The 24,997-nt window shown below is 40.0% G+C and overlaps 1 protein-coding gene across 1 annotated transcript; it reads left to right on the forward strand.

Moving 5' to 3' along the window:
- The first annotated feature begins 2,868 nt into the window (after positions 1-2,868).
- MLNR (motilin receptor) lies at positions 2,869-24,786 on the forward strand. Its single transcript, XM_077299803.1, has 2 exons — positions 2,869-3,862; positions 23,298-24,786. Exons 1-2 carry the CDS (start codon positions 3,079-3,081, stop codon positions 23,609-23,611), a joined length of 1,098 nt encoding a protein of 365 aa, XP_077155918.1. The 5' UTR covers positions 2,869-3,078; the 3' UTR covers positions 23,612-24,786.
- The last annotated feature ends 211 nt before the right edge of the window (positions 24,787-24,997 follow it).

Here is a 24,997-nt window from a genome sequence, read left to right on the forward strand (position 1 = left end):
TGTTGATAAACTAAGTTTAGATATAACATTTCTGAGGGAATATGAAGCACTAAAATATGTTCCCATCTCTTTTAAACTATCAGTTCACCCCAGGGACTCCCAGAAACTCAATGCCATCTCTAAATTAAATTTTGTACGCCCAACACTTTAAACAGAAGCAGATGTCAGTAAGATGTGCTGCAATTACAGTTGTAGAAAATGTACACCATAGTTACATAACTTATTTGGTTGACTGGTTGGGCAGTGAAGCTCAATGGTGACAAGATCAGGGGTCCGGTGATCTTTTCTAATGCCACCTCTCCTCTGCATCTGTGTGTATAGTCATGGGAATAAAAATCATCTGAGCACCAAGTCTTATGGTGTTTACCTCATGTGGGATTGCCATCTATTGGGCACAAATGCCCAGTACCGTCCGTCGGCACACCACTTCGGCTAGCCTTTTCATGGTGAATAGTTGCTCTTTTGTGCTTAGCCCACCTACAGTTTAGAGATGTCTAATGGAAATTGTTAGTTTTTATAGATATATTGAAATAATGGAAAAGTAAGCAATCTTACAAATGTCTGTTTATATTCCACTTGAAGAAGGTGGTTATAAAGCAGAACAGCTGCTGTATTCCGATGACCAGGGCATGAACATCGTGGATCCATTGAAGGACTAGTAATTCGTTTTAGCCGGTTCCAAAACTAGCTAGTTTCTTTTTACTTTAAATTAATTTTAAATTAATAATCGCGCTCTCACGGTTCAGTCCCTGGGATTTACGAAGATTTTTTTTTTTAATTAAAATCAATCAAAATGTTTTCTCATGTCAGCCAAACAACCAACATGGAAATAAGTGTTGTATGCACAAGTTTACACTATATGTTCATCGTATGATAGGAATGTCTCCTGTATATACGTCAAATGTGTTCAGAAGCAATAATGGACCAAACAAATGCATTTTTGGTAACATTCAAGTAGTAAAGACTTAAAAAAAAATATGTGATACCCACTTAAAAATAAAGATAATAAATATAAGTGGGGAGTGGCAGAACAAAGGTTTACGAAGAAAAAAAAAAAAAAAAAACAAAAGGTGAGGGGACAACATGAATATAATCTGAGTCCAATAAAGATTACAACATTGAGAACATTATATCATACAAGACTATAAAATAAAATATAAAAATATAATAAAATAGCAAGTGCAAGAAGAATTCAGAGGGAGAATTAACCCAGAATATCTCACATGAGGTAAGGGTAACCCAATATTCAATAAACCAATTCAACAGCAATGACGTCAGTGCAAACATTCCGTAAGTATAAATTAGACCGACCAAATTAAGCAACACGTGTTTCGCCTTAGCTTTCTCAAGGAGTCCTATATACCAGCCATACAAGTTGTCCCTTCATCTGATGCTTTTTTTTTGTTTATGAATTTTTGTTCTGTATCACTCCCCATTTATTTTTTTTATAATATATTTAATGCAATTATATGTATATTAATTTTTGAGTGGCTATTCAATTTTCATATGTCTTGGGATAACCACTAAATATTTACCTCCGTGATTTGTGGCTACATGTATGTTCATATATTCAGTCAGTGTGTATTAGTTATCAATTATGGTTGAATATATGTTTTGATTCAAACGGATTCCATAGAAAAGTGGTAAATTATTGGTGGATGTGGCAGCCAGTGGAACAGGATTTGGCATATATATCAGAAGAGATTAAAGTGTATTTTATTTTTTCATCACATGACACAATAAATCCTTTTTCCCCTACTTAGATACTGGATTTATATCTCCTGGTGCATGATAAGACCTTTGTCATTTCTACGTTATTACTCATTTTGAAAGGATTTATTTAATATACCAAATAATACATTTTACAATACATTTTGCCACTATGTGTGCTATTGTGCAAAAGTAAAGAATTCATCATGAAAAATGTATAGCGCAGGCAGCAGTGATGGTGGAGTCACTTGTGGAAAATTATACGGCCATTTTGAAGTGGATTATTAAACTAAGTACAGCAGCCTCATCTGGTTTAAAAGTTCTATTTTGTTCTTTTATACATGCAGTTTGTATTGCGAAATCTGGCGGAAGCTCTGCTTTCAAGGGAACCTGTCATCGGAATCATGCTGCCTAAACCATGGGCAGCACGAATCGGAGCCTGGCTGGTGAGCCATGGACAGAGCAGGACTGGTCTCGTCTCCAACCATCGTCCCAAAAGTATAGTTAGAAGATCCAGCTGGAGAGTAGAAGAGCCCCGTTCTAACCCCTGACAGGCTCTTCCCAATGCTATTACAGGTTATTGATAGGATTCTCCTATGTACACATGAGGAAGACACCTGTCAATCACCTGGAAGATCTCCGGCTGGATCTTCTTACTATAATTTCTCTGAAATGCAGGATTGGTTCAGAGAGAAATATACCTAGCTGCAATCATGCACCAATTCCAAGCCATGGGCAGCGTGATCAGTGATGACAGGGTCCCTTTAATCATATCCCAATTTGTAGCAATGAATGAAAACAGGAGGCGTATACTACAAAGAAGAGATTAATCTGTGGGGTGGAGACATTGCTGTTTGTGTTATATGCAGCCAGTGTACAGAGACCTTGCACAACAGACTTCATCCTAAACCCATCTCCTCCTGGCTGCTTGTGCTTTGGAAGAATGTATTTTTCCTTGGAAAGCAGAATACCTACTTCCAACATTCATGGCTAGATGAAAAGTGTCTCTCTCCTCCTAGAAGAACCTATTTACTTTGAAGTCATTGTATGTTTAGGAAGTCCTTTATCTCAGCAGCGCAGAGGATTTTATGTATACTACAGCTGGAAACAACGCATCTTTATAGTTTAATCCAACCGAGGAGATATAAGAACTGATAAGGGGACTGATTATAGCAGACAGGAGATTGCTCCTGGGTCGCTGATGTCTCATGATGAATTCTGCCTTTCTGAACATTCAGAACTTGTAATTTTTTTAGTTTCTCCATTTTGATTTCAATGAGACCTAAAGTTCACAATCATTATCGGTTTGAGCCTGCGTGGTGAAGTTGGATTTGTGGTACTCTTAGTAATTTTCTCCTGATTTCAATCATGCAGAACCATTCCATAAGAAGTAATGAAAGCAATGAAGTCTCTGGCTATTATGATAACGACCTTCCACCATGCACAGAAAACTTGTGCTCCTTTTTCCCCATTCGAATACTCATTCCACTGACTATAATCTGTCTGGTCATAATGGTAGCTGGGATCTTTGGGAACACCATCACTATCCTTATAATTAAAAGATATAAAGAAATGAACACAACCACAAACTTCTACTTATCCAGCATGGCTGTGTCCGACATGATCATTCTCCTCTGCTTGCCTTTTGACTTGTACCGCCTTTGGAGGTCTATACCTTGGATCTTTGGGGGATTTCTTTGTAAATTTCTGTACCTCATTAGTGAAGGATGTACATACTCCACTATTCTGCATATCACAGCTTTGAGCATTGAGCGATATCTAGCTATATGTTTCCCTCTTAAAGCCAAAGTCTTCATTACCAAGAGAAGGGTGAAGATGGTCATTGTTCTTCTATGGGTCATTGCATTGTTGTCGGCAGCTCCATTTTATAACCTGTTTGAGACTGTACAAATTTACAATTACACCACTTCCAAAATTAGCTGGGAGTGTAAATTTACAGAGCACGCCATGGAATCTGGACTCCTTAACATCATGACGTGGGTAACAACTGTCTACTTTTTCTTTCCTATGTTATGTCTGACTGTTCTTTATGGCTTTATTGGTAAGAAACTGTGGAAAAGTAAAAACAATCTCCGTGGTCCAAATGCAGCAAAACGAGAAAAGTGCCACAAACAAACGGTCAAAATTCTAGGTAAGTGCCCAACATTACCCTTTATTTCTCTAATACACTGTTGGGGCTTATTGAGACATCAGTTTTTCGCATACAACATTCACAGGTAGAACTCATACTTAATATAGCCTATGTGGTAGTTCACATGTCTGTATATTTTTGCAGACCTAGCGGTCCACACAGAACATGGAGACATGTCCAATTTTGATCCGAGTTACGGATCAAATTCGACAATGAAATTTATGGGTCCATGAAAAAAATTGGACATCGCTCATGCTACCTGTGTGCCACCTGATTTTTGTTTTTGATAAGAGAAGATAAAGAAATCTTTTTGTATGTAAAATAAAAACAAATGAAACTCTAGAGGTAAAAATGGACCTACTGACCAAACATTGATGAAGATCATCCATTTTTTTTGGGTGCAAGAACAATCACTTGCGTCTAAATGAGGCCTTATAGGAAGAGGAAATTCTATCTGTTAAGATATTTAGAATTCAACCCCTGGCAAAAATTATGGAATCACCGGCCTTGGAGGATGTTCATTCAGTTGTGTAATTTTGTAGAAAAAAAGCAGATCACAGACATGGCACAAAACTAAAGTCATTTCAAATGGCAACTTTCTGGATTGAAGAAACACTAAAAGAAATCAAGAACAAAAAATGTGGTAGTCAGTAATGGTTACTTTTTTAGCCAAGCATAGGGGAAAAATTATGTAATCACTCAATTCTGAGGAAAAAATTATGGAATCATGAAAAACAAACAAACAAAAAAAACACTCCAAAACAACACTAGTATTTTCTTGAACCACCTCTGGCTTTTCTAAGAGCTTGCAGTCTCTGAGGCATGGACTTAATGAGTGTCAAACAGTTCTCTTCATCAATTTGGCTCCAACTTTCTCTGATTGCTGTTGCCAGATCAGCTTTGCAGGTTGGAGCCTTGTCATGCACTATTTCCTTCAACTTCTACCAAAGATTTTCAATTGAATTGACATCCGGACTATTTGCAGGCCATGACATTGACCTTATGTGTCTTTTTTCAAGGATGCATTATCATCTTGAAAAATGATTTCATCATCCCCAAACATCCTTTCAATTGATGGGATAAGAAAAGTGTCCAAAATATCAACATAAACTTGTGCATTTATTAAAGATGTAATGACAGCCATCTCCCCAGTGTCTTTACCTGACATTCAGCCCCATATCATCAATGACTGTGGAAATTTGCATGTTCTCTTCAGGCAGTCATCTTTATAAATCTCATTGGAACGGCACCAAACAAAAGTTCCAGCATCATCACCTTGCCCAATGCAGATTCGTGATTCATCACTGAATATAGTCAAGTAAATAAGGCAGCACACTGCAGCGCTGAAACATGCAAACATGAAACATGAAAACTGAACTGCATTACTGCACTAGAAATATGAAAAATGAGAGCATTTAGAGCATAAAAATGGCCAATTTTATGTGTACCTGGTAGCCACTTTAGGGCATCTCTCGTATACCAGGTCCTACGCTTTCCTTTCCTCACTGAGAATAAACGTCTCCATCTGAATGGGTACCTGTGAAACCTCTTCTTAGACTAACATTCTCTCTGTGGAGGGGTAATGGACCTGTTGCGATTAAAACACCTGTGGCTAGGAGGCGGACTGCTCAGTCAGAAGGCTAAAGAATACATTTAAAAAAACTGACCGTCACATCCAAACACAGACTGAGTGTGAACAGGTGCTAAACCTAGAGTCACCAACTCATATACAGTCAAGTAAATAAGGCAGCACACTGCAGAGCTGAAACATGCAAACATGAAACATGAAAACTGAACTGCATTACTGCACTAGAAATATGAAAAATGACAGCGTTTAGCGCATAAAAATGGCCAATTTTATGTGTACCTGGTGAAACCTCTTCTTAGACTAACATTCTCTCTCTCTGTGTAGGGGTAATGGACCTGTTGCGATTAAAATACCTGTGGCTAGGAGGCGGAGTGCTCAGTCAGAAGGCTAAAGAATACATTTAAAAAAAACTGACCGTCACATCCAAACGAAATCATCACTGAATATGACTTTCATCCAGTCATCCACAGTCCACGATTGCTTTTCCTTAGCCCATTATAACCTTGTTTTTTTCTGTTTAGGTGTTCATGATGGCTTTCGTTTAGCTTTTCTGAATGTTAATCCCATTTCCTTTAGGCGGTTTCTTACAGTTTGGTCACAGAAGTTGACTCATTTGTTTTGTTGTGCATTTCCTGTTTTGGAGACATATTGCTTGAAGTTTCCGGTCTTGACGCTTTTATGCCTTCTTTGGTCTACCAGTATGTTTGCCTTTAACAACCTTCCCATGTTGTTTGTATTTGGTCCAGATTTTAGACACAGCTGACTGTGAACAACCAACATCTTTTGCAACATTGCGTGATGATTTACCCTCTTTTAAGAGTTTGATAATCCTCTACTTTGCTTCAATTGACATCTCTCGTGTTAGAGCCATGATACATGTCAGTCCACTAGGTGCAACAGCTCTCCAAGGTGTGATCATTCCTTTTTAGATGCAGACTAATGATCGGATCTAATTTGATGCAGATGTTATTTTTGAGTATGAAAATTAACAGGGTGATTCCATAATTTTTTCCTCAGAATTTAGTGATTCCATAATTTTCCCCCTATGCTTGGTTAAAAAAGCAACCATTACTGACTACCACATTTTTTGTTCTTGATTTCTTATAGTGTTTCTTAAAGCCAGAAAGTTGCCATTTTAAATGACTTTAGTTTTGTGCCATGTCTGTGATCTGCTTTTTTTTCCACAAAATTAAACAACTGAATGAACATCCTCCAAGGCCTGTGATTCCATAATTTTTGCCAGGGGTTGTATATAAATGATGACAAACCACTGTCGATTATATGAGTCTAATGCCTGCTAATAATATTACTGAATACTAATGTACCAGGGTTCTCTTAGGGACAATGTAGACAGGCTGACTGAGGCCAATATATGACCTCTGATTGGCTATGTGCACTGACATCGGCAGTCATTTAGTGACCTGTTTAGATAGGCAGACCCAAATTTTATGAGCACAGAACAATTATTCATAGGATCGTACTGTGCTTCTAGAACATCATAGCTTATGTTAACAATGATTTATAAGCCTGTAGGAAAAAAAAAAAACATTGCACCCGACTAATCAGCCTTTTTAAAGTGATTGCCATGCTGTGTAGACGGGCCAGTCAGTAACCAGCATTTTGCAAGTGATTGGCCTGTCTAAAAAGCATGGCAATCACTTGCAAAATGCTGGTTGCTGATTGGCCCGTCTACACAGCATGGCAATCAGGAACAAGCATTCTCGAGAAAAGAACCTTATTGGTATGTGACCGCAAGTATGCAAATCACATAGGAGCAGCCATGTGCTGACCGCTTGAACTCACCATCAGAGCCAAATTCTAAGGCTACGTTCCCACCATTTTTTGTTGATTTTTTTATGTTGCAGAATTTCTGCACCTATTATTTAAATTAGGCTTCTTTTGTTGCGTTTTCGTGCATTTTTTTCACGAGTTTGATGCTGTGGTTTTTGTTTCTTGTTGGTGTCATGCTTTAACCCCTTTCTGACATCCGAAGTACTATCCCGTCGAGGTGGTCTGGGCCCCTATGACCACCGACAGGATAGTACGTCATCACCGATCAGCCGCGCTCATGGGGGGAGCGTGGCCGATCGCGGCCGGGTGTCAGCTGACTATCACAGCTGACATAATGTCCCACCCTGGGACAAAGTAAAAAAATATATATATATATTTACATGTGTAAAAAAAAAAAATCCTAAATGAAGACAAAAAAAAATTGTTCCAATAAATACATTTCTTTATCTAAAAATAATACAAAAAAAACCCAATAAAAGTACACATATTTAGTATCGCTGGGTCCGTAACGACCCGACCTATAAAACTGTCCCACTAGTTAACCCCTTCAGTTAACACCGTAAAAGAAAAAAAGAAAAAAAAAGGCAATAAACAACGCTTTATTATCATACTGCCGGACAAAAAGTGGAATACCACGCAATCAAAAATATGGATATAAAAAACATGGTATCGCTGAAAAACGTCATCTTGTCCCACAAAAAACGAGCTGCCATACAGCATCATCAGCGAAAAAATAAAAAAGTTACAGTCCTCAGAATAAAGCGATGCAAAAATAATTATTTTTTATATAATAGTTTTTATTGTATAAAAGCGCCAAAACATAAAAAAATTACATAACTGAGGTATCAATGTAATCATACTGACCCTAAGAATAAAACTGCTTTATCAATTTTACCACACATAGAATGGTATAAACGCCCCCCGCAAAAGAAATTCACGAATAGCTGGTTTTTGGTAATTCTGCCTCACAAAAATCGGAATAAACAGCAATCAAAAGTGTCACGTGCCCGAAAATGATACCAATAAAAACGTCAACTCGTCCCGCAAAAAACAAGACCTCACATGACTCTATGGACCAAAATATGGAAAAATTATAGCTCTCAAAATGTGGAGACGCAAAAACTATTTTTTGCAATAAAAAGCGTCTTTTAGTGTGTGACAGCAGCCAATCATAAAAATCCGCTGGGGTGTGACCGGATGCTGAATGTGACCGACGCCTAGTCTGTGAGGGTTCCAAGCCACGAGGCTGTCAGCAGCTCATGCCGGCTTCATAGAGTTTTCTCAGCCGCCAAGGACTTTTTATTACAGTTGCTTCCCGTTTCTGAAGCTGCTTTGAGAGGTACTATAAGCTGCTTCTCCTTTCACGGAGCTGTACTGAGCTGTACTGAACGCCAGTTGATTCTGTCAGAGGAATCTGATTACTGCTTATCATCTACAATTACATGATGACCCGAGGGAAGAGTAAACAAACATCACCTCCTAGACTGCCGGACTTCTATCCAGGAGGCCAGACGGTACCTGCAAGGGGAAAGGTAATCTCAGCTACTCCACCTAGAGAACCACACTCCCCGCAGGGGAGAAATGGGAGAAGTATTGCACCATCCCAGCACAATGAGAGCAGTAGTTGCAGCAGCAGCAGCTCAGCCCCATTTACAAAAGGGGATATGAATGAGTTTATAGCTACAGTGCGGGCATCACTAAAAGAAGATTTGTATGAAATGCTAAATGAAATGAGGAAAGATGTGGATTCTCTGGGAGAGAGAACAGCGCATATAGAGTCTAAAATGGCAGAATATACGACAACTATTAATGCTCTTGTGGACGAAAATGAGACTAAAAAGTGAGTTGTCTAAGGTGCATGATAAATTAAATGATTTAGAAGACAGATCCAGAAGGCAGAACATTAGAGTTCGAGGTATCCCGGAGGACATAACAGATAAACAGCTGGCCCCTTTTATGTTAAGATTTTTGGCTGTGGTACTACCTGACTTCTCACCTGCAGAACTGCTTATTGAAAGGGTTCACAGGATTCCAAGACCAAAACACCTGGATTCTACATATCCTAGAGACATTTTGGTCAGATTGTTGCGTTTTCCCACCAAGGAAGCATTCATACAACAAACAAGAAAGCCTCTTACACTTCCTACGGAATTTCAAGGGTTACAGGTGTATTCAGACTTATCTGCAGCAACATTGGCAAAGCGCAGAGAGTATGCGCAGCCTTGAGAGATGCTAGCATTAGATATAAATGGGGGGTTTAATCCTGTGAAACTCCATATAATATATGAAGGTAATATAGTGGCCTGCGTCTCACCTAAATCAGCTGAGGAGAAACTAGCGGTGTGGAAAATCGCATGTGCCCCTGCTAGAATGGAAAAAGGGAAGAAAGTAGTAAATGACTGGAATAAAGTTTAAAGTCTAAGTCTAAAGTGGCGAGAATGTAGGCCTCGTGGCCGGTCCTCGAGACATTAACTGGAGACAAATTTTGTTTTCCAGACCCCTACAAGGCAGATGTTTTTTTTTCTCTGCCCGAGGTACAGGGCCTCCCCTATGGTACTTGTGATCAACCAAAGGGCTCTGATTGTATGTCGGTTCTTTTTTTTGTTTAACATTTTTTTTTTTTTTTCTTTTTGCAGTTTTTTTTTTTTTTTGCAGCTTTTTTTCTTTTCTTTTTTTTTTTTTTTGCAGTTTGGGTCTGTAAGAGACGGAGATATCTGCTTGTGTTATAGCGTTGGATATTACAGATATTAGTGTATTTAATAGGATTAGTTCAAAGGGTAAGGAGGAGGAGGACTTTATAGCAGAAGATATATATATGTTGTAATGAGTATAAAAATAATGTCATTAAATGTTAAAGGCATGAATTCCCCTAGTAAAAGGAGCATGGTCTGGTCAGAGGTGTTAAAATCACAAGCAGAAATAATTTGTTTACAGGAGACACATCTGCTTGAAATAGATAATAGGAAATTCCACCATGATCAGTTTCCACATATTTTTTTTTCTAATAATACGGCCAAAAAATGTGGGGTCTGTATTATAATTAAACATACAGTGGCATGTGAAGTGTTACAGACATATGTAGACTCAGAAGGGAGATTTTTGATTTTGTCCTGTACTTTAAATGGGATAATTCATACATTAGCGACAATATATGCTCCGAATAGGGGCCAAGGAAAATTTATTAGAAAGGTATTTAAAAAAATACAGGCAGTTGGAAAAGGAGGTAAAATAGTTTGTGGGGATTTTAATCTTCCTATGAGTAGAGAGATGGACAGTTCTCGAGGGGGTGAGCGGAGTCGAGGGGAGTTGAGATCATTAGCACTCGAATTTCACTATCATGATTATTGGAGATATGTTCAAGCATCAGAAAGAGATTATACTTTTTTCTCCCACCGACACCACACATACAGCAGAATAGATTATTTCCTGGTGGATGATAACATATTAGTAAGGAGTATGGAAGCAAGGATTGGTCTGATAACATGGTCGGATCATGCTCCTACATATCTTAAGATCTCACTGTCCCACCAACAAGCGCCCATATTTAGGTGGCACATGAATGAGGAAATGCTCCTGAATGAAAAGGTATCTTCGATAGTAGGTTCTGCAGTAAGGGAATATTTTGATCAAAATGACAATGGGGAGATCAATGATGAAATATTGTGGATGGCACATAAAGCGGTTATAAGGGGGGTGTTATTACAACAAGCTTCTATTCTGAAACAAGGAAAGGAGAAGGAGAAAAGAGATCTTCTGGGCAGATTGCAAACCTTAGAATCTATTAACAAGAAGGCGGTCACGCCTTCAATCACTGCTGAAATATTTTCAATTAGATTTAAATTACGAGATTCAATGCTGTCTGCGTATGCACATAACATGCGTAAATTAAAAATGAAGTGGTATTCTGCTGGGGATAAAGGGGGGGTCCTCCTTGCTCGAAGAATAAAAAAAAGAGAGATAAAAAATAGGACTGAATATATTTTGAAGTCAGATGGGTCTTATGTGAGAAATCCTATGGGAATAGCTGAAGAATTTGTTAAATATTATATAAAGCTGTATAATCTGGGGAGTGACCCGGGGATCCCACAACCCTCGATGCAGGGAATAAAAAATTATCTTGGATCCGTGAATCTCCCTAAGATTTCAGATGAGCAATTGAACTATTTGAATGCTCCCTTCACAAAAGAAGAAATTATTTCGATCATAAAACAGTCTAAAAGGGCTAGCGCTCCTGGGCCGGATGGATTTCCTAACTATTATTACCAAATTTTTCAGGAGGAGTTGGTTCCTTTTATGTTGAGAATATTTTCGAGGTGGAGGGATGAGGGGTCAATCGAGAAAGTTAATTTGGAGGCTACTATTATTACTTTACCGAAACCCGGCAAAACACCCACAACCCCAGAAAATTTTAGACCTATAGCTCTCTTGAACACCGATATAAAAATTTTTACTAAAATGTTAGCCTCACGTTTAAATCAGATCATTCAAGATCTGGTCTCACCAGACCGGGTAGGGTTTGTGAGGGGTAGAGAGGCGAAAGATGGAATACGCCGAATGTTAGATCTAGTGCGGATTGCGGAGCTGTCTGGCCTCCCCAGTGCATTCCTGTCATTGGACGCAGAGAAGGCCTTTGACAGGGTGCACTGGGGTTATGTCCGGGCAGTTCTGGAAAAATTTGGGTTGGGAGGATCAATTCTCGCAGCTATTTTAGCTATATATGCGGCCCCTTCGGCGAGAGTGTGGACGGCAGGCGCTCTGTCGGAACCTTTTTACATAACAAACGAGGTGCGACAGGGTTGCCCCTTGTCCCCAATAATTTTTGTCCTATGTATGGAACCACTGGCGGAAAGGATTAGGATTTCGCCTTTAATTTCAGGGGTAATGGTAGGAAAGGAAGCTCATAAAATAAGTCTTTATGCGGATGATATTATTATTTCTTGTGTGAACATCAAACAGTCCTTATCGACAGTCTTAGAGGAGCTGAAGGAATTCAGTGAGATATCGTTCTATAAATTAAACCTGAATAAATCATCAATTCTCCCGGTGGCAATGTCAATAGAGTCCATACAAGATATGAAGAAATTATTTTCATTTCAGTGGTTAAAAGAAGGAATTCTGTACTTAGGGATAATGTTGACAACTACAGATCAGATAATAAAAGTAAATTTTACAAATCTACATACACAAATTAAAATTTTACTAGAAGATATGCATAAAATCACCACTTCTTGGATAGCCCGTATTAATGCTTTCAAAATGATAGCCTTACCAAAGATCTTGTATTATTTCAGAACCCTCCCCCTAAATATACCAAAAAAATATATTTTTGATCTACAATTATTAGTTAGTAAATACATATGGGCATATAAGAAACCACGTGTAGCAAGGGCGTTACTATATCTACCTATGGAAGCAGGGGGGATGGGAGTTCCGGATCTAATGGCATATCATAGAGCCTCAATATTAGTGGGTTTAAAAGAATGGTGGCAGATGACTGGAAACCACAGATGGATGCAGATAGAAAAATTTTATTCTAGACGGGGTTCCACGCGTCTGGCGCTAGAGACAGAGTTAATTCAAACCGGACCCACCTCCCCCTTATTGCCAACAATGCAGGCGGCAATCCGGTTATGGAGATTGTTATTGCCCTCGCTGTTAGGGATACCATGTGAAACATTATCAATATATGCCATTGAGCCCCATATTCCTTATTTAAACCTCCAACAATGGCGAGGGGCAGGTATACAAACTTTAGCAGATATAATGGAAATCACTGGAGTTATTCCTTTTGATCAATTGGCTAATAAATATGTTGGAATACGAAAATATTTTTATCAGTATTTACAAATTATTAATTTTCTAAATAAAATTGTAATAGCGAGACACTCTGGTACTACGGGAGAGGGAAAGATGGGAAAACTTATAGTAACAGCAGGTCCAATTATAAAAGGAATATCAGTGTTTTATAGAGCTTTAATTAATCCAGTGGAAGAGATTAAACTGCCCTATATGAAAAAATGGGAATTAGAGTTAGGGGAGGTATTAGAATTAAAACTATGGGGAAATAGCATAAAGGAGGTTAAGAGAGTGTCATCCTGTATAAATCACGTGGAACAATTAAAGAAAACTCAAATGAGATGGTATCTATGCCCAGAGAGAATTGCAAAATTTAATCAGCAATCCTCCCATTTATGTTGGCGAGGATGTGGACTAGTAGGCAACCAGAGACATATCTGGTACTTGTTCCCGAAGCTTTTATCCTTCTGGGGCGGTGTGCTGAAGCTGATTATGGAGATTACGGGGGTAATGGAACAAATTACTCCCTCAATGGCGATTTTACACATCGGTTTGGAAATATTTCCTAAACAAATTAGAGGGTTGATATCACATATATTGATAGCGGCTCGGATACTGTTGGCTAGAAAATGGAAGGAGACCTCTCCTCCAACCCTAAAAGAGCTGACCGAAAAGCTGAATGTGAACTGTAAATATGAATTAATGTTGTCTCAGTCTCGCATTAGGAGAAAAAAGGTAGCAAAGATTTGGCAAACGTGGACTGTGAGTAAATATTATTTGTCTTAACATAGCTGTTAAAATTTTTTTTTTTTTTTTTTTTTTTTTTTTATGTAATTATAATTTGTAATGGAAATAATTTATGTTTTTGTTATGTGTCACTTTTTGAAAATAAAATAAATATTAAACTGGAAAAAAAAAAAAAAATCCGCTAAACCCCCCCGCTATAAATAGTAAATCAAACCCCCCTTCACCCCCTTAGTAGGAGAAAAATAATAAAATAAAAAAATATTTATTTCCATTTTCCCATTAGGGTTAGGGTTAGGGTTGGGGCTACAGTTAGGGTCGGGGCTAAAGTTAGAGTTAGGGTTTGGATTACATTTATGGATGGGATTAGGGTTAGGGGTGTGTTGGAGTTAGGGGTGTGGTTAGGGTTTTGATTAGGTTTAGGGGTGTGTTGGGGTTAGGGATATGGTTGGGATTAGGGTTAGGGGCGTGTTGGAGTTAGGGTTGGGATTAGGGTTAGGGGAGTGTTGGGGTTAGGGGTATGGTTGGGATTAGGGTTAGGGGTGTGTTGGAGTTAGGGGTGTGGTTAGGGTTGGGATTAGGGGTATGGTTGGGATTAGGGTTAGGGGCGTGTTCGGGTTAGGGGTGTGGTGAGGGTTATGGTTAGGGTTGGGATTAGGGGTGTGTTTGGGTTAGGGTTTCAGTTAGAATTGGGGAGTTCCCACTGTTTAGGCACATCAGGGGCTCTCCAAACGCGACATGGCATCCGATCTCAATTCCAGCCAATTCTGAGTTGAAAAAGTAAAACAGTGCTCCTTCCCTTCCGAGCTCTCCCGTGCGCCCAAACAGGGGTTTACCCTAACATATGGGGTATTAGCGTACTCAGGACAAATTGGACAACAACTTTTGGGGTCCAATTTCTCTTGTTACCCTTGGGAAAATAAAAATTTGGGGGCTAAAAAATCATTTTTGTGGGAAAAAATTATTTTATATTTTCACGGCTCTGCTTTATAAATTGTAGTGAAACACTTGGAGGTTCAAAGTTCTCACAACACATCTAGATAAGTTCCTTGGGGGTCTAGTTTCCAATATGGGGTCACTTGTGGAGGGTTTATACTGTTTAGGTACATCAGGGGTTCTGCAAACGCAATGTGACGCCTGCAGACCGTCTGCATTCCAAACAGCGCTCCTTCCCTTCCAGGCTCTGCCATGTGCCCAAACGGTGGTTCCCCCCCCACATATGAGGTATTAGCGTACTTCTGACAACAACTTTTGGGGTCCAATTTCTCCTGTTACCCTTGGGAAAAAAAAAATTGGGGGGCTAAAAAATTATTTTTGTGGAAAAAAAAAAGTTTTATTTTCACGGCTCCGCGTTATAAACCCGAGTTATAAACTGTAGTGAAACACTTGGTCGGTCAAAGTGCTCACCACACATCTAGATAAGATCCTTAGGGGGTCTACTTTCCATAATGGTGTCACACTTGTGGGGGATTTCAATGTTTAGGCACATCAGGGGCTCTCCAAACGCGACATGGCATCCTATCTCAATTCCAGTCAATTTTGCATTGAAAAGTGAAATGGCGCTCCTTCCCTTCCGAGCTCTGCCATGCGCCCAAATAGTGGTTCCCCCCCACATATGTGGTATCTACGTAATCAGGACATATTGCACAACAACTTTTGTGGTCCAATTTCTCCTGTTACCCTTGGTAAAATAAAACAAATTGAAGCTGAAGTAAAACATTTTGTGAAAAAAAAGTTAAAGGTTCATTTTTATTTAAACATTCCAAAAATTCCTGTGAAACACCTGAAGGGTTAATAAACTTCTTGAATGTGGTTTTGAGCACCTTGAGAGGTGCAGTTTTTAGAATGGTGTCACACTTGGGTATTTTCTATCATATAAACCCCTCAAAGTGACTTCAAATGTGATGTGGTCCCTAAAAAAAAAATGGTGTTGTAAAAATGAGAAATTGCTGGTCAACTTTTAACCCTTATAACTCCCTAACAAAAAAAAATGTTGGTTTCAAAATTGTGCTGATGTAAAGTAGATACTGTATGTGGGAAATGTTACTTAAGTATTTTGTGTGACATATCTCTGTGATTTAAGGGCATAAAAATTCAAAGTTGGAAAATTGCGAAATTTTCTAAATTTTCGCCAAATTTCCATTTTTTTCACAAATAAACACAGGTAATATCAAATAAATTTTACCACTACCATGAAGTATAATATGTCACGAGAAAACAATGTCAGAATCACTGGGATCCATTGAAGCGCTCCAGAGTTATAACCTCATAAAGGGACAGTGGTCAGAATTGTAAAAATTGGCCCGGCCATTAACGTGTAAACCACCCTTGGGGGTAAAGGGGTTAAATACAGCTGTTTTGTTTTTGATACTTCCTGTTATTTGACTTTGACAAAACTTTGACATACGTAGGTGCAGATTACATGCGTTTTTTATGTTTTTCTTCATGTGCATGTTTTACTTGCAGAATTTCCACATCTAATATAAATCTATGGGGAAAATCCATACAGGAAACTCAGCATACCCGCAAAAGGAATCGACATCTGCAGATTTTAAACAATCACCGCAGACTTTTTTACGCCAAAAACACTTAAAAAAAAAAAAAAAAAAACTCTGCAAAACCTCTTCAGGAAATTAAAAATTTCTTTAAAAAATTGACACAAAGAAGGAATGTTTCCTGAAGTGATTTCCACTGGAAAACTTATCCTCTTTAACCACTAGTGTTGAATTTAAAAACTCACTTCTCGGGTTTGCTTTGGGAGCTCGGGTGCGCACAGAGTATCGAGGATACTCAAGTTACATGTTCGAGTTCCCACCCTGCATGTTTAGCGGTTGTTAGCCAAATAAAACATACAGGCATTTCCTGCCATACACTAGCAATCCCCACATGTTTTTGGCTATCGAACAGCCGTGAAACATGTGGGGCGGGAACTCGAGCATGTCACTCGAGCACCCGCGATACTCGGCTTACTCTCGAGCACCCAATGCACATACCCTTACAGTGTGTGTATTGCACTGCTTACCTAAAATTGTCATCTAGCCATGATAACCCTTTAAGGCTATGTGCACATGGCGTCTTTCTCAGGCAGATTCCACCTGAAAAAAAAAAAAGCCTCAAAAGTGCATCATAAAATTCACAGAAATGTCAAAACACCATTGTGTATATGTTCCGTCTTATGACACTTCTTTTAACCACTTGCAGGCTCAGAAACTCTGAAGCAGTCAAAATAAGTAAAATTCCTCAGGTGTATTCTACTAGGAAGCCGCCCACTCTCTATACTTGAATAAAAGATGGCGGCGAAGCGATCCTGGGAAAATTACCACCAGCTTTTTCCTAAGGCCAGTCTCACACGTCCAGATAATTCCGGTACCGGAAAAATCGGTACCGGAGTTATCCGTGTCCGTGTGTCCGTGAGCCCTATGGGAGGTAGAGCCGCATATTCATCACTGTAATGAGCGGTACCACGTGACCGCTCATACAGGACAAGCTGCAGCGCTGAGAGGAAGCAACGAGGGAGCTGGGTGAGTATTTTATTTCCAGCGGGCGGGCGCACAGGGTGTGGGAGGGGGGAGGTTACCGGGAACATTATTTTAACCACAAAAAAATAAAAAAAACAATGATTTTTCATTCCTTCTCTCCAGCGAACGCTGCTGGAGAGAAAGGATGAATGGCGGCTTCAGCACCACGCTGGGGACAGCGCTTACTGTAGCGCTGTCTCCTGCACGGCACACGGACAGCATCCGTGTGCGGTACGTGTTTTACACGGACCCATTGACTTTAATGGGTCCGTGTGATCCGTGCGCTCCCACGAACACTGACATGTCTCTGTGTTTTTCAAACGGACGCACGGTCCGTGAAAACACGCTGACATGTGCAGAGACACATTGATTTTAATGTGTCTACGTGAGTCAGTGTCTCCGGTACGTGAGAAAACTGTCACCACACGTACCGGAGCCACTGACGTGTGAAACAGGCCTAAAGCTTCTTCGCTGGGAACCTTGGGTGGCTGTGACGACGCCTAAAAAATGCCATGTGCATTTAACCTCAGTCTAGTATTTGTCCTTTCATTTTTATTAATTTGAATGCATAAAATGCTGTTTTTAACCCCTTAAGTTCTCAAAATTTTAAATTTTTGTGCTTTATCCTCCCTTTTCCTTTTGTCATTCTTTGTTCTAAGGCAGCGGTCCCCAACCTTTTTGACCTAGAGAGCCACATTCAGAACTGAGAGAGTGTCGTGAGCCACATTCAGCTCTGAGAGGGGGTCACGAGCAACCTCCTGCTCCTGTCCCCCTAAACGTAGTGTCAACCAAATCCCCCATTACGGGTATAATGATAACCAAAGCTTTTCCACAGAAATCACTCCAAAGCAGTGCACTGAGATCCAGGGGTTACCACAATGCACCAATTCAGTATTCTCCCATCAAGGACTCCCAACACACTGTCGCATCAAGCTTCGTTGCATCAAGCTTCTAGAACCTCATCTAACAGGTAATATCATCCTCCACACCTAAAACATCTCTAAACCCCTAAGACCAGTATATGTGTATCCAGATCTGCTTTTCTGTGCAGGGCTACTCAAAAATTCACCATTTTGAGATGTACTCTTCATACCTGTTTGCTAGACCTGGAGCTAATGCACCAAGCTGGCAGACAGTCGCGAGCCACAATTAGTGGGACCGCGAGCCACATGTGGCTCCCGAACTACAGGTTCTGTACTCGTTGAAGCACAGTCGGTGCGAAACGGCCGTCGTCCTGTTTGCTCCTTGCACCTTTGTGTACACCCGCCGCCCTAGCGGTATGTCCTTACCCCACTAAGTGGGAGAATAAAAGGACTTTTAAACGCATCGCTTGGTGAGTGCCACTATTTCTTTTTCTTCATATTTCTCATTATGGATTACATTTTGGTTGAGCACTGCAGTGCGAGTTGAAACCACTACCGCTTCATGGTCACATGAGATATTGGCTTGTGCAGCATTTTGTCCTACCATACATCGAATATCGCCTTACCTAGTGCCGTTCTATTTTTTCTTTTTTTTGTGGACTATTCATATGTCTGTGTTGAAGAAAAAGAAAAGTTATGGATCTTAGAAGGCAAGGAAGAAGAAAGTAAAAATAGCTGTGTTTACAAGGGGATAAAGGAGTTAGCTTTGCCTAAAATAATGATGACCTATACTTGGGACAAGCCATCAATATCAGATTGGTGGGATCCGTCAGTCGGCACCCCCACTAATAAGCTGTTATTAGTAGGGATGGGCGAACCCAAACTGTAAAGTTCGGGACCTGTACCAAGGTCCCGAACACGAGTTTCCATGTGAAACCTGTGTTACAGTTTGGGTCCAGGGTGGGCCTGTAAAAGAAAGCATACAATTAATAATAAACTTTATAATTATACTTACCTGTCCAGAGACGCGTCCTCCCATCCCGCTGTCTCCCGGCCGCATCTGCTTCCGGGGCCGCTCATTACCCTCCGGCGGTATTCACTGCACTCGGCAGTCTTCGGCTTTTTCCGGCAGTGTTTGTGCGGTGACTGCATCTCAGTTGTCTCCTCATGTGGGCGTACACGCTCAAAAATGATGCACAACAGAGCACATGGTGACTCCTCCAGCACTATTATAATCAATGGTTCGATCTGCAAACATGCTCTAATCCCGTTTTGTGAGTTTTCCAGACATAAGCCCCGACCGGACCAATGAACGTATGACAAAGCACAGTGTGAAATCACCTTTAGAGGAATGTGCCTTTTAATAAATCAGGAGTGTCTGACTCCACCATGCCTCCTCATCAACACAGGTAGAAAAATTGCCGGACTTGATAAATTGGGGTCACTGTTTTTGACTGCCTAAAAAAAATGAATTTGTACGTATTATACATGTTATACTTTTGATAATTAACATTGCTATAAGTTTGAAATTCTGAAAATTAAATTTGCAAACTTTCACCAAATTGTCATGCCTAGGTGGTGACAGCAGCAGAGTGGAAGACAAATGATATTAGAAGTTAGTTTGCTCACTAATACATGTATAGCCGTAGTTTTTTTTAAATGAGCTGTCCAGGATTATATATAAGAGTCTATTTTCTTATTCTGTGCAAATAGTGCCACTTTTACTCATAAAGCAATGCCCACTATTATACCCCCAGTGCTTTATATGTCTACAAGTACTATGTACTGTATTGTATTTAACACACTATGGGCTCATGCACACGACCGTATTTTCGGCCCAAGGGCAATTTGGTAAAAGAAATGGATCGCATTAGACCAATGTTATTCAAAGGGTCAGTGCAGATGAATGAATTTTACTGACTGCATCTGCATAGGAAAACAATAGCAGCATGAGCGATGTTCCTCTGTAAATCGGATGAGACTCACCCTTTCAAGATTCCCTCTATATCGGATGCCATTCGGAGCCACAGTGCAGCATACGATTTTTTCAGATACATTGCAATTCTGTAACATGGGAAACTGTAAATGGTCCTATCAATTATTAATAGCTGATGTAAAAAAAAAACCAGACTCTATACAGATTGCACATGGATGACGAGTGAGGAAAAAAAAAATCTTCCCTCTTTTCTGAATGCATCTATGAACGATTGTCAATAGAGACATGACTTGTATAGTCTGGAAACGGAATGCAACTGACAGTGAAGTTATCATTTATATTAGTTACCTGCGATAAATGTCTTTAGACCCTGTATCTCAAACATGCTCCACCTGACCAAGCGATCATGTTCATTAACAGAGGAAAATAATTCATCTCCTGTGGAAACAAAAGATTAAGGAAAAGTTACATGGCTTAATCTCACCCCATTAAGGCTAGCCATACATATTAGATGTCTGTTGGCCAAATGATGTGTTGGCTTATCGTCCGGCTGACACCCATCTCAGCAGAGCGCTCCTGTGATCTCTATGGGAAAGCCGCTGACACATTGGCCAGCGTTTTATTTATGGGAAAACAATTTGATTGGCAGTCCGAATAAGACAGTCCAGATCGACATCTGTACAAATCATCAGTCGGCCGAACACCCTCATACACATTAATCAGTTGGACGATCCCGTCGATGGTGGGTTTGGCCAACAGTCTAATGGGGCCTAAATGAGCGCTGATCAAATTATACAGTACAGACCAAAAGTTTGGACACACCTTCTCATTTAAAGATTTTTCTGTATTTTCATGACTATGAAAATTGTACATTCACACTGAAGGCATCAAAACTATGAATTAACACATGTGGAATTATATACTTAACAAAAAAGTGTGAAACAACTGAAAATATGTCTTATATTCTAGGTTCTTCAAAGTAGCCACCTTTTGCTTTGATGACTGCTTTGCACACTCTTGGCATTCTCTTGATGAGCTTCAAGAGGTAGTCACCAGGAATGGTCTTCCAACATTCTTGAAGGAGTTCCCAGAGATGCTTAGCACTTGTTGGCCCTTTTGCCTGCGGTCCAGCTCACCCCAAACCATCTCGATTGGGTTCAGGTCTGGTGACTGTGGAGGCCAGGTCATCATCAGGCGTAGCACCCCATCACTCTCCTTCTTGGTCAAATAGCCCTTACACAGCCTGGAGGTGTGTTTGGGGTCATTGTCCTGTTGAAAAATAAATGATGGTCCAACTAAACGCAAACTGGATGGAATAGGATGCCGCTGCAAGATGCTGTGGTAGCCATGCTGGTTCAGTATGCCTTAAATTTTGAATAAATCCCCAACCGTGTCACCAGCAAAGCACCCCCACACCATCACACCTCCTCCTCCGATCTCCCCTGTATTCTCTGTATTATCTGTATTCTCACCCATCCCTTGTAGATTGTGAGCTATCGCGGGCAGGGTCCTCTTTCCTCCTGTACCAGTTATGACTTGTATTGTTTAAGATTATTGCACTTGTTTTTATTATGTATACCCCTCCTCACATGTAAACGCCATGGAATAAATGGCGCTATAACAATAAATAATAATAATAATAATAATCTCAAAATTAGACTCATCAGACCAAAGCACAGATTTCCACTGGTCTAATGTCCATTCCTTATGTTCTTTAGCCCAAACAATTCTCTTCTGCTTGTTGCCTGTCCTTAGCAGTGGTTTCCTAACAGCTATTTTACCATGAAGGCCTGCTGCACAAAGTCTCCTTAGTTGTTGTAGAGATGTGTCTGCTGCTAGAACTCTTGTGTGGCATTGAACTGGTCTCTAATCTGAGCTGCTGTTAACCTGCGATTTCTGAGGCTGGTGACTCGGATAAACTTATCCTCAGAAGCAGAGGTGACTCTTGGTCTTCCTTTCCTGGGGCGGTCCTCATGTGAGCCAGTTTCTTTGTAGCACTTGATGGTTTTTGCCACTGCACTTGGGGACACTTTCAAAGTTTGCCCAATTTTTCGGACTGACTGACCTTCATTTCTTAAAGTAATGATGGCCACTGGTTTTTCTTTACTTGACTGCTTTTTTCTTGCCATAATACAAATTCTAACAGTCTATTCAGTAGGACTATCAGCTGTGTATCCACCAGACTTCTGCACAACACAACTGATGGTCCCAACCCCATTTATAAGGCAAGAAATCCCACTTATTAAACCTGACAGGGCACACCTGGGAAGTGAAAACCATTTCCGGTGACTACCTCTTGAAGCTCATCAAGAGAATGCCAAGGGTGTGCAAAGCAGTCATCAAAGCAAAAGGTGGCTACTTTAAAGAACCTAGAATATAAGACATAATTTCAGTTGTTTCACACTTTTTTGTTAAGTGTATAATTCCACATGTGTTAATTAATAGTTTTGATGCCTTCAGTGTGAATATACAATTTTCATAGTCATGAAAATACAGAAAAATCTTTAAATGAGAAGGTGTGCAAACTTTTGGTCTGTACTGTATGTGTCCATCAGCATTCATTTACTGGCCTGTTTACACAGGCTGATGAGCACTGATGGCAACAGAACAATCGCTAATACAATCATTCTGTCCCCATAGACTATTGTTATCAGCAGAACATCGCCTGTTTACATGAGCTCTGTCGATAATGATGACTTTTATGACGCCATAAATAATCCTATCACCCAACAACAAGCATTTTTCTCATTACTCGGGTCATTGCTGGCAAGACTACACTGTCCGATGCTCTAGAATGCTTGTTCATCAATTCTTGGCCTGATGACATCCAACTGGTCTAATCTCTCTTCCCGAACATCATCTATTGGGAAACTTGGAATGTCCTCATATGCAAAAGATAATCGGCTGAAAATCAGATTATGTAAAAAGGTAATGAAAATTGTTGGGGCGTATATGCTGAACTATAAGTTGAGTAACAGGCATTGAGGATCCGTAACATGTTTATAGGGCAGGTGATTAATCCAATGGGGAAGTGGCTACAGTACACATTTCTCCTGGATATGTCTGCCCTATGCTTCCCTTACAATTATCATACATTTAATAGAACGATCTAGAAAATGAAAAAAAACAAACAAAAAAAACAAACAAATGAGTTATTGGTAATACTGTTGACCTGTATTCTCCTCTTTTTGTTTTTAAGCTGTGGTCGTACTTTCTTTCATAATCTGCTGGCTGCCATTTCACATTGGAAGAATCATCTTTGCAAACACCAACGACTTCCAGACACTGAAAGTTTCCCAGTATTTCAACATAGTTGCAATGCAGCTGTTTTACCTGAGCGCCTCCATCAACCCGCTCCTCTACAACTTCATTTCAAAGAAATATAGGACTGCAGCTTACAAGCTTCTCCGACTTGGCACGTCAGATGAACGGGCTTACAACGTCATCAAAGATGAGACAGGAGGCCACACGGAGACTACATGTATTCAGAATGAGTATATCACACATATCTGAAAGTGTATAGTCACACATGGAATCTGTAAAGGCAGAGTCAGAACGCACATATAGATTGTATATGTAAAGGTGTTTATCAATTTAAAAGTGGTCTGATGGCGCTCCCAAAATAAAAAAAAACAAAACATTCACCTAAAAGATCCCTACAGCTCCATCACAGTGTTCGTGTCCCCTGCCAGGCTCCTGGCTACTTCATTTCGGTGGGGGCAACAGCTGACCTCTGCAGCCATTCAGAGGCAACTGATTGCCTGCAGCGGTCAATTTTCATTTTAGCAGCGAGGAAGAGGAAGCTATGAGATTGACAGGGGACACAACAGCAGTAAATAGGAGTGCACTATGGGTGAGATTTTGTTTTATTTTTATTTATTTTAGGACTAACATTAGACCATTTTAAAACCTATAAAAGGTTGTGGACAGCCCCTTTGATAAGTAGACAAAATACTGCAGAAGAATCCTGTCTTATGCAACAATTGAAATAAATATGTTCTTAGGAATTCAGATAATATAAAGGGAATATTAATAAAGAATTGCTGATCTCGTTGGTAAAAATTGCAGAAATAATTACCGGTATATATGCTGACCAGAAGGGCTTACAATGACGTCATGATCATTTCTTATATGAATATCCTAAATACACCGCACAAAGCGTCTTTTCTTATTTGCTTTTTATTAACAGTCCAGGTCAGAAAAATTCTGAAATCTACCAACAGATTATAGAAGGTCAAGTATTCAGTCTTTAGTGTTAAATGTATAGCCCGATGAAAATAATTTATCCGCAGGATAGGTGATAACTTATAGATCCAGGGGTCTGACCACTGGGACCCACAGTTATCGGCAGAATGTGGCACTTTTATCCCCAATCTCAGCCCCATAGGTAATGAATGGAGCGGCGGTCAGGAATGTGCTCTGCCATTCCATTCTAATAGGGATAAAAGTGCCCTGTTGTGGCAATAGGTTTGAATCCCAGAGGTAGGATCCCCATTGATATGTGATAACTTATTCTCACTGACGAACCCCTTTAAGTATTACTAATATCATAGGCACATAGAGAGCCTGCTAAGGCACTGCCCAAATTAAATTGGACTTCTCAGCTTTAGGCTGTGTACCCACGTTGCGTTTTTTTATGCGTTTGTGCCACGTTTTTTGCCACAGCGGAAACGCATAAAAACCGCATTCCCATGCAATCCTATGCGGAATCGCATAGTGGTAAAATCCGCAGCATGTTCATTATTTCTGTGGAATCGCAGCGATTCTGCAGCCATAGGATTGCATTGAAACGCTCACTTTACGCATGTGGCTATGCCCACCATGCGTAAAGTGAGGGCTTCATGTGCGGATGGTACCCGGGTCAGGAGGAGAGGAGACTCTCCTTCAGGCCCTGGGAAC

Source organism: Ranitomeya variabilis, chromosome 3 (assembly GCF_051348905.1).
Source record: "Ranitomeya variabilis isolate aRanVar5 chromosome 3, aRanVar5.hap1, whole genome shotgun sequence".
Taxonomy (NCBI): Eukaryota; Metazoa; Chordata; class Amphibia; order Anura; family Dendrobatidae; genus Ranitomeya; species Ranitomeya variabilis.